This window comes from Prionailurus viverrinus, chromosome B4 (genome assembly GCF_022837055.1).
Source record: "Prionailurus viverrinus isolate Anna chromosome B4, UM_Priviv_1.0, whole genome shotgun sequence".
Lineage (NCBI taxonomy): Eukaryota > Metazoa > Chordata > Mammalia > Carnivora > Felidae > Prionailurus > Prionailurus viverrinus.
In genome coordinates this window covers 19,450,623-19,464,337 of record NC_062567.1, presented here as the reverse complement: position 1 = coordinate 19,464,337, position 13,715 = coordinate 19,450,623, and the positions used below count along the sequence as shown (strand labels likewise).

General features: G+C 47.5%; 1 protein-coding gene across 11 annotated transcripts in view; it reads right to left on the bottom strand.

Annotated features, from left to right (window-relative positions):
- Positions 1–5,707, bottom strand: part of KIAA1217 (KIAA1217 ortholog) — a 303,651-nt gene extending 297,944 nt beyond the window's left edge. For 4 of the 11 annotated variants that reach the window (XM_047865674.1, XM_047865672.1, XM_047865667.1 and 1 more), the window contains exon 1: positions 5,215–5,705. In XM_047865674.1, the coding sequence (XP_047721630.1) occupies positions 5,215–5,284 (70 nt within the window). In that variant the 5' untranslated portion in view covers positions 5,285–5,705. Of the gene's footprint in view, positions 1–5,214 lie in introns of all 11 variants that reach the window. The other 7 variants (XM_047865666.1, XM_047865670.1, XM_047865679.1 and 4 more) reach the window with 4 other exon arrangements.
- Positions 5,708–13,715: the final 8,008 nt, after the last annotated feature.

The following is a 13,715-nucleotide window of genomic DNA, read 5'->3' as shown; positions in this document are numbered from 1 at the left end:
TTCTTCATTATCCACAAAGCCATCCACACAGAAATCCAGTTCTATTTCTTGTCTGGAATGCACTCTGGTGCTAACATTGAAGTATGGGTGTGTCCAGCCACTTGCTATTCTGGGAATCCATGTCAAACAAACAACGATGCTATAGCGTGAAGGCAAGGCTTCCAGTTTCCCCTTCCTGCCGCTCCCAGCCTCCGTATGGCCCCGGGAAACTGCTCTTCCTAGCTCACTCCAAGCAGGGCACAGAGCAGAACAGGAGCGTCGAGCAGAGAGCAGCCCCTCCAGCATTCCCGGGAGCAGAAGCAGGGATGAGGAGGGTGGCAGTGCCAGAGAGACTCTGCTGAGACGCAGCAGGTTATCCTGCGGGCAGGAGCCCACGGGAGCTGAAGGCTGGCCTCCGGGCCACAGCTCAGGTGGCCTCAGCCAAGTCAGCTGACTTCACAGCAAGAGATTTGAGACCTCGCATCCTTCAGACATTCCACGCCTGCCTTCCACCTGCGAGCCAGCGACAAGACTTCCCTGAGATTTTATTCCCGAGTTCAGATTCAGTAGGCCACAGCCTCTTTGAGAAGGAGTCCCTCCCTTCTTTGTAGTGGCTTCCGGTTCGCTATCTCCAAGATGGAGCTTTGCAATGGTGCCAGGATCTTCTCTTGTCATAGGAACACCGTGGGGGGTTGCTGTTTCGTCTGGCTGTACAACCTCTCCGGGCCTTCTCTGGCAGCGACAGGATTTTGTCCGTCCGTGACTTCAAACCATAACGTTCTCCTGCTGCACACACAGAAAGGCTGCGTTTTCCAGCCTTCATCTAGCTGGGGCCTGGTCCTAATTCCTCTGGTCAATGCAGTGTGGGTGGCCAGAGGTGATGTGGGCCACCTTCAGCCCTGGCCCCCAGCCTTGCTGAATGATCTTCCGTGCTCCTTCTCTTTGATCTTGGGCTAGCTGCCAGTCAAAGCTCCAGAGGAAGCCGTCAAGGCCTTGGCGAATGGCGGCAGGCTACACAGACGGGGCCTAGGTCCCAGAGCCGGCCTGAAGGTGGGCCCTCAGGAGATCCACCTGGCCGGGAATATCCACCTTCTACTGTGTTCAAAACATTAACGTTGGTTGTGCTAAACCACAGAGATTACAGGGTTGTTACAGCAATTCGCCTATCTGACTAATACACATCCCATATTCTGTTGGGGGCCCACGGGATTTCTTGCTTTCCCAGTTCTCTTGTTAATATCACACAGATCACCACCATATGCAAACTGGCACAGAAACTACAGCGGAAATCAGACCATTATATATATTCACCTAAAAACCCTTAAAAATTAAATACGGGATAAATAAGATTTCTGGGATAGACAGAATAGGAACAGCCCTTCTGCTCCCCGGAAAAACATTCTCGGCTCAGGTGTTGGTTAGATGATTCATTCATTCTCGAAAATATTTATTGAGTGCCTACTCCGCACATTGAAAGGAGTTAGGAAATATAGTGAAGTTGTGATCGAGAGAGACATAATCCCCTTCCCTTACAGAGGATCCACATTATAATGAGGGAAGCAGACAAACAATACATCATATAAATGTCACGTAGTGATAAGTGCTCTTCAGGATAAAACAGGCCAAGGGCAGAGACTAATGGGGCAATTTTAGAATTCTGTGCAAAGACTTGAGTATCTGGGACTCCCCAAGCTTGCACTATGTGGCCAGGGCCATTTTTTGCAAGTTCAAGGTGTACAATGTGTTGGTTTGATACATTTACATATTGCAAAAAATGATTACCAGCAGAGCAAATACTATCTCGAAACACTGGTGGATCAGGGGTTGGCGGAGGCGAGCAGACGGGCTGATAACACTTTACCTGCCCAGGGGTTTCAAGAGCTTAGGGGTCTGAGCAAAAGCAGACACACAGGGCCACTGTGGGCAGATAGAGGCGGCCCGAGGAACCTCCCCCAGTATCGCTCCAAGGAGCCCATGGGCTTTAAAGGGAGTGTGATAGTCTTAGACTACAGGTTAGCCAACAACTACGGAGCGCACACAGGGCACCTCGCAATATACTTTCACGCTGTTGTTTTCCTAGTAAGCTACCTACTCAGCCACGGAAACCTCACTGATTAGAGCCATTCTTGGGGTGACCATCTGCCCCAATTTGCCAAAACAGTTGTGCGTTACAACTGCCATCCCCGCAAAATTATTCATAGGGTTCCTTTTCACTCTCCAAAGTGTCTCAGTCTGGACAATAAGTTACATGATCACCCAGGGGATCCTTATCTACAGTAGATTGGTAAACGCCAAGCCCGGCGGTGAAATAATTAGCCTTTGGTTCAAGAAATATTTATTGAGTGTTTTCTACGTCCCTGGTTGTCTGTTAGTGCAGGAAATGCAAAGATGAGGAAGACCTGGTGTGCCCTGGAATATCACGTTCTTACTGGGTGCAACCATCAAGAATGCCGGGCTAGAAATGGACACGGTGTATTACGGATGACCAGAGGCCTGGCTTCCCTGTGTGGTCCTCGTGCTGACCAAAGAACTGAAACTGATGCCATCCTCCTTGGCTGCATCGCTTCACCCAGAACTCAACGGGACCCTACACATCCAATCTGAATGCTTCTCACCCTTATGATCTCTCCAGCCACCCCTCCCAATCTCCCTGACTTCTAAATACTCAAGTGTCCCAGGGTGTACTGAGGACCTGTCCTCCTGCACACAGACCCAGTCCTAGCAGATCTGACATTGACCCCCGCCCGTCCTCCTCAATTCGAGTGGAGAATATCCACGCTGCAATCAGCATCTCCTCTTGGATGCCTGATATAAACCTCTGGATCCTAACCTATCCAAAGGACTTCCCATTTTCCCCTCCACTTCCAAACTATACACACCCTCTCCTCCTCAACTCCACTCAAATGCCTTCCCTTTTGAGTAAATGGCAACTCCATTCCTCCAGCTAGGCAGGCCAACATTTCTGAAATCATCTCTGACTTCTCCTTTTCTCTTATATCCCACATCCAATCTCTCAGCAAATTCTTTTGCCTTAACTTTCAGTATACATCTGGAAGTGTCTCATCACCTGTTCTACCACCTGCTGGTCCAACCTCGTCCCTGGTTTACTGCAGAAGCCTCCAAAATGGCCTCCCTGCCCTTCCCCTACCCCCCATGTGGGTTATTCTCGGCATAGCACCCAATATTTCTCTTTTATAAGACAAGTCAGACCTGCTAGCCTCTCCCCAGCTCTTTTGAAATAATCAAATCTCTGCCACAGTCTCACAGCCCTATGTGATTTGGCTTGGATTACCTCTTACCCTTTCTCCCAGCCTTCTCCCATGTCCTTGCCGTTCTTTGAACATGTTCCTGCTATTCCCTCCCTCACCTCTTTCAGATGTTTATTCAGATATACACCAGTGAGGGTCTCCCGGATAACCCTATCTACAGTTTCACCAGCAACCCATGCACTTCCTGTTCCCTTTCCCTGCCTACAGTCTTATTTCTACTTAATAGAGTTACTAGATAAAATATAAAATGCCCAATTAAAATGAAATTTCAAGTAAATAATGAATAATTTCAGCATAAGTATGTCCCAAATAGTGCACGGGATATACTCATACAAAAATAATTATCTGTTGCTCATCTGAAACTCAAATTTAACTGGGTATTTAACTCAAATACAGGGTATTTTTACTCGCTAAACTTGGGAACGCTGGCATCTAACATGCTATGTATTTTATGTATCTGTTCATTGTCTCTCTTTACCACCTCCTTCCCTCCAAACATGGCTCTTAGAACAGAAGTTCAGTGAGGGCAAGTATTTTTCATCTACTTTGTTCACTGTTTCTCCCACTGAATGAATGGGTAAATGAATAAAGTGATTACATTCCCTCAGCCTGACTATCCCCAGCTTCTGAAGCATCTTTGAATTGCTGTGTTTGTTTGAAAGTTATTTCTTAAATTGGTCCCATTCTAATTGCCCCTGTAGATTCTGGGTCATTTATTTCAACAGATGGAATCCTTGCTGTAGGATCCTGCCCTACCAGATAAGGGGGGAGGGGAGGGATGGCAGCCTTATCTCCCACTGGACCCCACTGACCAGGCGCCCTCACGGAGAGTGCTCTGTTTTAGAAACACAAACACAGACACCTAGACCGAAGACTGTAGGAATGGGGGATCCTCCAGGGTTTTCTAAGCTTCAGGTTTCCTGCATTTCACAGGACAGGGGTAAGGTGGGGAGGGGGGGTGTTTTAATTGCAGTGCTTCTGCCTAGCTTAGTTTTGCATTTTCAATGTGGATGAGTCACTTGTTACTTCCCTTTCGCCTTTTTAAAGCACACACACCTTTTCCCCTGTGCATAATCCCTACTCCCACGCAGAGCACTGTAGACCCGCAAGACTTCGTTTAGTTCCTAACTGGCCTCTGGATGAACCTGGGGTAGGGTGGGCGGGGATGGTTTCGGATTGTGCGGGTTTATGAACACGCTGCCTATAAGATACCATATGATAGGCTCTATAGGCTCTGGCATCACAGACGTCAGATACTGGAAAGCAGAGAAGTCCTTTCTCTACCCAGCCTCGCTGTGAAATTTCTTTGGAACAACATAAGCTTCTGGAAATTCCCTACGGAAAAGACAAGTCTATTACAGACACAATTAAAGGAAAACTGCCTGGAGAAAATTTACCAAAATTCTCTAACAACTCCCAACTTTTGAATAGAGAGATTCACAGAGTCCCATCCATCATCCACATAGAGGTACAAGTGCTCCCCTACTGCTCTGATCTGTAAAATAAAACATCCCTAAACTCTGTAATTTAACTCTAAAATTCCGCAAAACTTGCATCCAGTGTGCATTTGCCTCATGGGATCCCCCAACCAATGAATGGAAATGCTGCCCTCCCAGAGATAGCCTCCCAGAAACAGCTCCTTTCTCCCACGGCTGGAGCAGTGAGTATTAAAAGCTGCTTTTAGCGATATATTTTGTCATATGCCTAGAGATACAACACATACTGAATGCTTACTGTCCCACAAGCGCGGTATCCCCAAGCCACTTCTTTTGCTGCTTACGAAAACCCTGCCAGAGATCAAGTCAGACCCAAGAAATCACAGCTCTCCACTCAGTTTTGAAAACGCACCACCCCAAGAAAAGCGCGTTTTCTTTGCCATGCGCCCCGTCTCGGGATTATAAAAAGCAGCCCGCGGCGAGGAACACGCTTAACTGTAACTCCATCTTTGAATGAGTCTGTTACTTACCCTGCTTCTGCCTGCTGTCTGCTGAGTAAGGAAGGCACGGCTCACATTTCTGGCTTTCATTTTCTTCCATTGTCCCTGCCTACGGCACAAGCTCCTTGCTGCTCTTTAAACTTCAGAGCGCAGTTCTGAAAGCTCCCAGAAAGCGCCTGGAAGGGGGCCCTGGGCTGGGGCGGGGGGGAGGGGGGAGGGGACCGTGCGAAACCCCACCCCAAACTAGTCTCCACTCCGGTGCAAAGTCTCTCTCGCCGGAGAAAACTGCATTCCAGCGTCGGGCCGCCCCCGTCCCTCCGTGCCTGCGTCCCCGCGTCCGTCCGTCCGTCAGTCCGCCAGCCCGACTGGTCCCGGAGGAAGGGGGGAGGGGGGAGAGCCTGTGCCCCGGAGCCACCCGCCGCCCCTGGCCGGGGCGAGCCCTGCGCGGCGCGCGTGGGAGGCCCCAACAGGTGATGGGCTGTCCGACCAGGACCCGGACTGCCTGGTTTGCACCGCTGCGAACTGCCGAGATCCCGCAGCCGGGGAAGGAAAACATTTCACATAGGATCGCCGGCGAGAACTGGAAGTCCGTTCCCTGGGTTCTTGAATCTCAGACACAGAAGGAGCCTCCCAAGTAGGCTGCTATACATATTAATACACAGCCAACTGCAGAACATCCCAAATTTGAGTGAAATCTCTTTATAAAAAAGAAAGAAAGACAGAAAGCAAGCCTTTATGCTGAATGTTGTTAAGTAAACACTTTCTGGCAATAACTGTTTAGAACCTGATTAACACAAAGAAGTTGTTTACTTTTCGCACAGTCAGTATCAATCACTTGCACTGAACTTTAAAAAGAGTTTGTACCCCCATTTGCTTAGGCTTTGACGCCTCTCCTTTCCCCCAACACACACACACACACACACACACACACACACACACACACCCCTTGCTCACAAATCTTGAAAAGTAAACTAGTAAAGTCAACCTTCCGAATCTCTCAAGTTAATTACTTTAAAATATCTGAAAGGCAAAAAAAATTTGCTTTTCTTTGGTTGGGCAGAGTTACATCCAACATACTCATTCTCCTTTTAAGCTATCTACAAATATTTATTTTGTTCTTTACCCAGTCCTTGAAAAATTGGCAAATTTCCCAGAAAGTGAAAATAGGAGGCACAATGTCCACACACACACAAAAAAGATGGGAAAATAATCTAAGCAACATTAGCTCTGTCATTTCGGCCATCTAAAAGTAACACAATCGCCAGTAGGAAGAGTGTGATATTTTAATCAGCCTCATCAGCTGAGGGGAAAAGGGGACAATGGGTAGCTTGCTGACCATACCTTCATGCAGTTTAACAGGCCATTCAGGCAAGGTCTTAGATTAATTTAGATCAAGAATTTGTGCAGAACAATGGCTGGCCTATCCTCCAGATTCTGACCTCGAGTCACCTGTGTGTTTTGGCAGCGTGGGAGACATATTTTGGCCATCTAGGACAAAAAAGATGCGGAAGGCCCGTAGGGACAAAGGATATAGGGAAAATGGACATGCCAGAGATTGAGCCAAACTCTCCCATAGGAAGGGAAGCAGAAAAGAAAGACCCTGAAACTCCTAACAGGATTTTTCTTGAAATCCAACATGTGGGGAATCTTCTGGAAAGTTAAAGCCATGCCTGGCAGCATGAATACAGGCAATTGAGTCGACAGGGCTCAAGGTCTCCACGACTTTGCGGCAGAATTACCTGGTAATCTTGCTCTAAGGAGGAACTAATCTTACACAGTTTCTGTACTGGTTCCCTGTGGGCAAACGAGTAAACGCCAGAGGAGTCTTGTTTTAACCTTACTATTTCCTCAGATACAAAATGTTCAGGAAGGAGGGATTTGTGTTCAGGCCCCCGGCGCCAGATTGTCCTGATCCTTGGGTAGTTGTTGTGAATTTGTCTTCAAATTAACAATGCCAGGGACGGTTGGAGTGGTGGGGAGGGACACACCAGAGGATGTCCCTGGGCTCTCACCTGACTTGCTTCGGTGCCCGAAGAGCCTGTTCCTACCAGCTCCTACCTGTCACTTGACACAGTACAGTGGCAAGACCCCCAGGGTGAAGGAGACAACAGCATACCTACAATAGCAGCCCATAACAACCAACAGCCCACTGCCTGCTGGGAAGCCTTTCTGGCTAGCTCAGTTCAGGCGGGGGTGGGGGAAAAAAATCCATTGTTACGTGCAGATTTTGCTTTCCTGGGGCTGTTTGGAAAGTGGGAGAGCAGCCCTTCAAGGCCCTGTTGATCCCCAACTGGGCAAAATAAGGGCAGGTCTCCCACCAGTTCTAAACTCTGGTTAGTTTCCAGGCAGCCCAAGGAACCCCCTCTGCCCACCACGTGTTCAAGCTGCTGGGACCCTCCCCTCCCCCACAGGCAACGCAGACTGCGGCCTGTGTAGATATTCCTCCAAGCAAAACTCTTTGTGGAATGCACAAAACGAAAAGGCATTACGAGTGAAGATAATTAACATGAATCATTAAGGACCAGGAAATCTAGACATATATTTACAGTAAATCACATTCTCTTGAACAGTTCAACTTTCTGAACATTCTATGGGGGAAAGCTTCTACCAGACTAGTTACTGGCCTTTTGTTCCTTCTCCTTGAGAACAAGAACTGAAAACAATTTGAGAAAGCTCTGTATTAAGGCCTTTGCACTGACTATTCTGTACAACGCTCTTCAAAGCACACAGACCTTACTAGGACTATTTTGCTAATTGTCAGCTTCTCTGAGAGGGGTCTCTAGAAAATACTAACCATTTTCTGCAATCTCCATAAGCTCAGTAACTCAGATCTTCATGAAAAATACTATTATTGTCATTGCTATAGCTGCGGAAATGTTCTTTCTGGAAGAAACCCTATTTGAACTAGAAACATGCCGTGCTTTTAGGTTTAATTTAATTTCTAGGTTTAAAAATTGCTATTACAAACCAATCTGCCTACTGCCGTACTTTGAAATGTGCTGTGAAAGGCAGAAGGAAAGCGGGAAGAACTTGAAATGTGATTTTCCTGCACTCATATAGAGAGCTACAATAATGATACCAGGGGGCTGAATTTTCAACTCCATTTCTGTTAACCAGGGAAGGTGCAAGACTATTTCTTGCTTAATGGCTCCATATGTTGGCAATTCATGACTCAAAATGAGCTAACACACAAAAAAATGTCATTTAAAAGGAAAGACAAGTGATGAGATAAAAGGGCAAATGGTGATTTTGCAGGCGGAACTATCCTGTTGCAGAACTGGGCCACTACTGGATTTGAAAACACAACTTAAACAGACATCCGCCATGACAGGCATTAGTGACAACAGTCAGAAACTATTGCGTGTGACTGCTTAGCAGGCCTATTTAATTACAGAGCTGTGGAAAGCATGTCAACTCTTCCTTTATGTGAGTTTTTCAAGACAGAAATCATTGCTAGAATCCAGCCTTCGTGGAATTGCACTGATAGGTCCCAAATTCTTTTTTTAGTTTAAATGCTATTCGGCACGTGGAAACCAATTTGACAATAAGTTTCATAATAAAAAAATAAATAAATACAAAATAAAAGATTAAAAAAATGCTATTCGGCACAGGATCACCTACGATGATTTGACACGAGGGCACGAAAGAAGTACTTAATGCTAGCAGAAGCCGTAAAATGTAATTGTCAAAGGCATTGGTCACTGAAAGGAAAACTAAACAAAATAAAGTGAAAAACAAATAAGCCAAAAATGTTTCAACCGAAGCCCCCTTTGACATGTTACACATTGCCTTTCTGAAGGGAACACCCCTGAGTGTCAGCCTGGAGTTCAGAAATGAAAGACTTGTGACAATTGGGAGAACATTTGCTTAAATGGACGATCTGGTGAATGAAATGCGGGCTCTCCCACCTTACTCTTGCCAGCAGTGTGTCAGCTGGTTAGGGTGACCTTACACTTAAATATAAACCAGAGCACTTGTGGCCGCGAAAGGGGACACTATAAATAATTGCAACAGGACAAGACGCGGAAACCACGACTGTCCCTGGCAAACCAGGACAGATGGTCCCCTCTGTGTAGCCCAAGATATGCCCCATGTGTTCTTCGGGTTTCCAAATGCAAAACGAGCCCAAAGAAGGCTGTTTCAGTTTCCCCACATCGACCTCACCAGAGAAATTTAAGCATTAATTAAAGGTGTGAACCGTCATCTGAGCTGTTTTACAAGCCCCACCAACCACTTCACATTGAAGAACAAAAATCTCACAATAGCGTAATCTGTATGATTCATCCACCAAAACAGAATTTCCCTTTCTATGTTTAGGGCGAAGAGCTTACAGATGTGACCATGGAACCATTTCTATCTCTAGCATTCTCTCCAGAGGGTAACCAATCTTCCTGATCTTACTTGAGTCCTTAAAATCCCAGCTGCTCCAAGGAGACCTGGCCAGCCAAGGAGAAGTGAGTTGACCAAAAGCCTCCCCCACCGCTCACGTCTCTCTGTATACCGATGTCTTGGAACTTTTCTCCCTACCCCGTAAAATTCTTCATGCAATTATGAACACAAACTACACTTAGATCCAATGTGTTAATGCTTTAAGCATATTTGCTTTCTTTTCAAGAGAATCCATTGATGTCCATTTTTATCGGGGTTTCTTTTATCTCTTTTAAGTTGGAAGACGCTGGAAAGCAAAGACCACGTCTGCCAGGCAGCGTCGCTGGGGCGGCCCATGTGTGCAGCACATCATGGGGAAACCAGCGCTCAGCTCTGCTTCACGTGGTCACAGCAGACCAAGTCTGGCTTCCAGGTGGCGACTTTCAAGTGAAAATTCCAACTGATGCACGCTCCCCCCCCCCTCCCTTTTATCCCAGAGCCGGCTAAACCGTGTCATATTCTATAGAGTTCCTAGAGGTGGAACCCATGAAAATGTAAGAACCCCCACAGATACAAGCACCCTGCTGGCTCCTTGCTTTAACTCAGTGGTGCTATTATGAACCCTTTCATCAGAGAGTATTTGGTGAGACCTCATTGGGAAGGCATTTCCCTGGCCTACTTCTGCCCCTGGCCTTCTCCACGTGCCCTGCAAAGCTTCAGTGAGTTGTTGGGGCAGTAAGGACTATGTGATGGGGAACCAATCACAGGGCCAGAAAATTGGGATCAAGGGTTAGCTTCTATTCCCTCCCCCATTTTTCAGATGAGCAAAATGAGACCTGGAGAGTTAATGCCAGTCAGGCCCCCTTGTCAACCATCACGCTGTTGAATTTGCTTAATACTTAGGATATTTTATCCCCTTTTCTCCCAACCGCCCTAGGGGACCCCTCAATTATTCTCATTCCTTTTTCTATATCAAAATGGAGAATAGGGATGCCTGGGTGGCTCCATTGGTTATGTGTCTGTCTCTTGATTTGAGCACAGGTCATGATCCCGCAGTTCGTGGGTTCAAGCCCAGCATCCGGCTCTGTGGGGCCTGCTGGGGATTCTCTTTCTGTGCACCTTCCCCACTAATGGGCACATGTGTGCATGCGTGCATGTGCTCTCTCTCTCTCTCAAGAACAAATTACTTAATTAAAAAAAAAAAGAAATGGAGAATAAAGTCAGAGTTGGTACAAGGGAGAGTATATCTATTTTCTAAAACCCCTCTCCCCTCAATCACAGAATCGGGTCTCATATTAGCTGGGGGTCTTTGCTGTACAAGACACTGAGGCCCGGTGTATGCTGTAATGTACGTGCTTGCCTGTGTGCTGTTTCCGTAATGCCAGGAACATCCCAGGTGAGACATGGCTTCCCCCAGGACGTGAGGCTGGGACCAGCCATCAGAGATCATGGAGAGGAGCCTGCACATGGTCAGATAGGGGAAAGGGCCTGTGAGGTGAGTTGGGGTACTGGTAGGCTCACGTAGGCTGGTGGGGTCGGGGTGCAGCACAGAGGTGGGGTGACCTCAGTACAGCAAGAGAGATGTCTGAGACGTGCCTCCTAGGGTCCCGAAGGGGGATTATTCCTACTGCTCCTCCTGAGCCTTTGCTCTCCTCATCCCCACCTCTAGAACTCAGAGGTCCTCACCTTCCCTACCAGGCAGGGGAAACGTTGAAACTGGATTGAATGTACTGATATTCTTCTCGGCCAAATAATCACTCGCGTAGACTTTCAATAATGCACCTAGATTTTTTTTTTTTTTTTGCATTTTCATCAGATCTTAGTTTCAGGGAGTAAGAGCCACAGACAACAGAGAACGGCAGGGTTGTGCAGATGCACGGCCCTCCTGATTCGCCCCCGGGGAGGCTGACACTGCGCTCCGGGGGCTCAGGGCGCCCGATGGGGCAGGTGTTCCCTCGGGGTGTGCGGAGGACGGGCCTGTCTCCAGCTTCTCCATCAGGCCGGCTCACCCTCAAGTTTTGGGGTCAGTTCTTGAAAGCCAATCATGTGCTCCACAACTTAAGTATTTTTACAGCGATCTTCTCTCCCCACCCCAGTCCACAGGATTTAAGGACAGGGTACAACGCGTGTTCGTTGCAGATGGAAAAAACAGTTTTAATCACGAAGGACCTAAAGAGCCAAGTGGGAGGGGGAAGAAGACTTGGGGCGTTTACCAGCTGTCCTGTGGCTCTCCTTCTCCCCGGCCCCCAGGTGAGTTCTGTGGTCCTCCCCATGTGCTCCTAGAGCTTAAAGTTTTGTTTCCCGGATTATACTGTTGTGCTTTTGAAACACATTCTTTGCCAGATTCTACAGTCTCTCAACTGGGCAAGGTTTAGTGGGGCAAGATATTTAATTAGAGGTTGGACCAAGTTTTCCGCAACACTCTACGAGGAGTCTAATGTGTGTGAAGTGATTGAATCCATAAAAGAACAAAATGATAAGTAGTTTCTACCTGCTCCCCCCCATCCCACGCACACCTCCCCGCTTCTGCACACCCCCCCCCCAACCCATGTGCGTCAGAACCCAAGACCCTGATAAATGGCCAACTGGTGCACTGATGTGGTAGACTAGCGAGGAATTGATGATATTCCCAGTGTGCCCTGCTCGCAAGCCCTTTCTGAGGAAGGCAGCCGGGGAGCTTCTCTGGGCCACCCCAAGTCAGTAGGGACTGGCTTGGAGTGCTCCCTGTCAAGAACTCAGGGAGCTCCGGGCTGTAGAGGGGCTCAGAGACCCAGTCAGATTGCCCCTCTTCTTTCCTACAGAATTTGAATGCGGTACAGAGAAAAAGGAGTTAGGATGACCCACCAGCCAGGTTCGCCCAGGACTTTGGGTGCTCCCAGAATGCAGAATGCAGACATTTCTCCTTTTTTTAATGTTGATTTATTTTTGAGAGAGAGAGAGAGAGAGAGAGAGAGAGAGAGAGAATGAGTGGGGGAGGGGCACAGAGAAGGAGGCGACAGAGTTTCTGAAGCAGGCTCCACGCTGACACCAGTGAGCCCGACTCACGACTCATGAGCCCTGAGCCTTGAGCTCATGACTTGAGACTAAGTCTGAGGCTCAAACGACTGAACAACCAGGCGCCCCGGGATGCAGAAATTTCCATGCTAAAATCAGGAAAGTTCTGGGAAACCTGGGTTCAGGTGGTCACCCAGGTGCCGGCAGTATGGCTGAGCAAAGAGGAGCCCCCCAAACAGACATTAGCAGGCACAGCCAAGAGACTGCAAAGGAAATGATGGGGCGGGGGGGGGGGGTAGGAAGGGAGAGAGAGAGAGAGAGAGAGTGTTCTAGCAGAAGGGCGTAGCAGCAACAGAGAAAGAAGCAGGCAAGGATGGAGCAGCTGAATGAGAGGGACAAGAACAGATTTCTGTTGGTTTCCAGAGTAGCTACTGCTTCTCCTAAATGTCAAAGGATCATGTCCAGCTGCTCAGGAGGCCTGGGAAAGCCATTTCCTAACCCTCCTACTTCCTCACATAAATGAGAACCCAAACTATGGGTAGGCTCTGCCTTGTCACCGGAGCAGGTCACAGCCTGTGCAAATCAGGACACTCAAGTGGAGAGTTTACAGAATCATTTCCGAGATAAATAAATATGGTTTGGTTCATCTTCAAAACACAATGTTCTTTGCCCCATCTTTTTCAACAGTGATTGGTTGACTGATTGATTGATGATTCAGAGAGAGAGTATGTTTGCTCATGTGTGAGTTGGGTAGGGTGGGATGGAGAAAGAAAATCCCAAGCAGGCTCCGTGCTCGGCATGGAGCCTGACAGGGGAAACGATCCCATGACCCTCTGGGGATCATGACCTGAGCTGAAATCAAGGGTAGGACACTCAAGCGAAAAAGCCACCCAGGCACCCTTACGTTTTTCGAAATTGAAGGAAATAGTGAAAATTACCTCGTCCAGTCCGTGTTTCTCAAACGCCAGCAATTTGTTTCCTGTCATCAAATTGTTACACTTTATATTAGTATTGACTCACTTAAAAAGATGAAGCTTTATCTCCTTGATAATATTGTTAAAGTTATGGGTTCGATAAAACAATGCTCTATTTTCTGACTTTTCTACAGATGGTAAATACCGAACTATTTTTTTAATGTTTATTTATTTTTGAAAGAGAGGGAGAGAGAG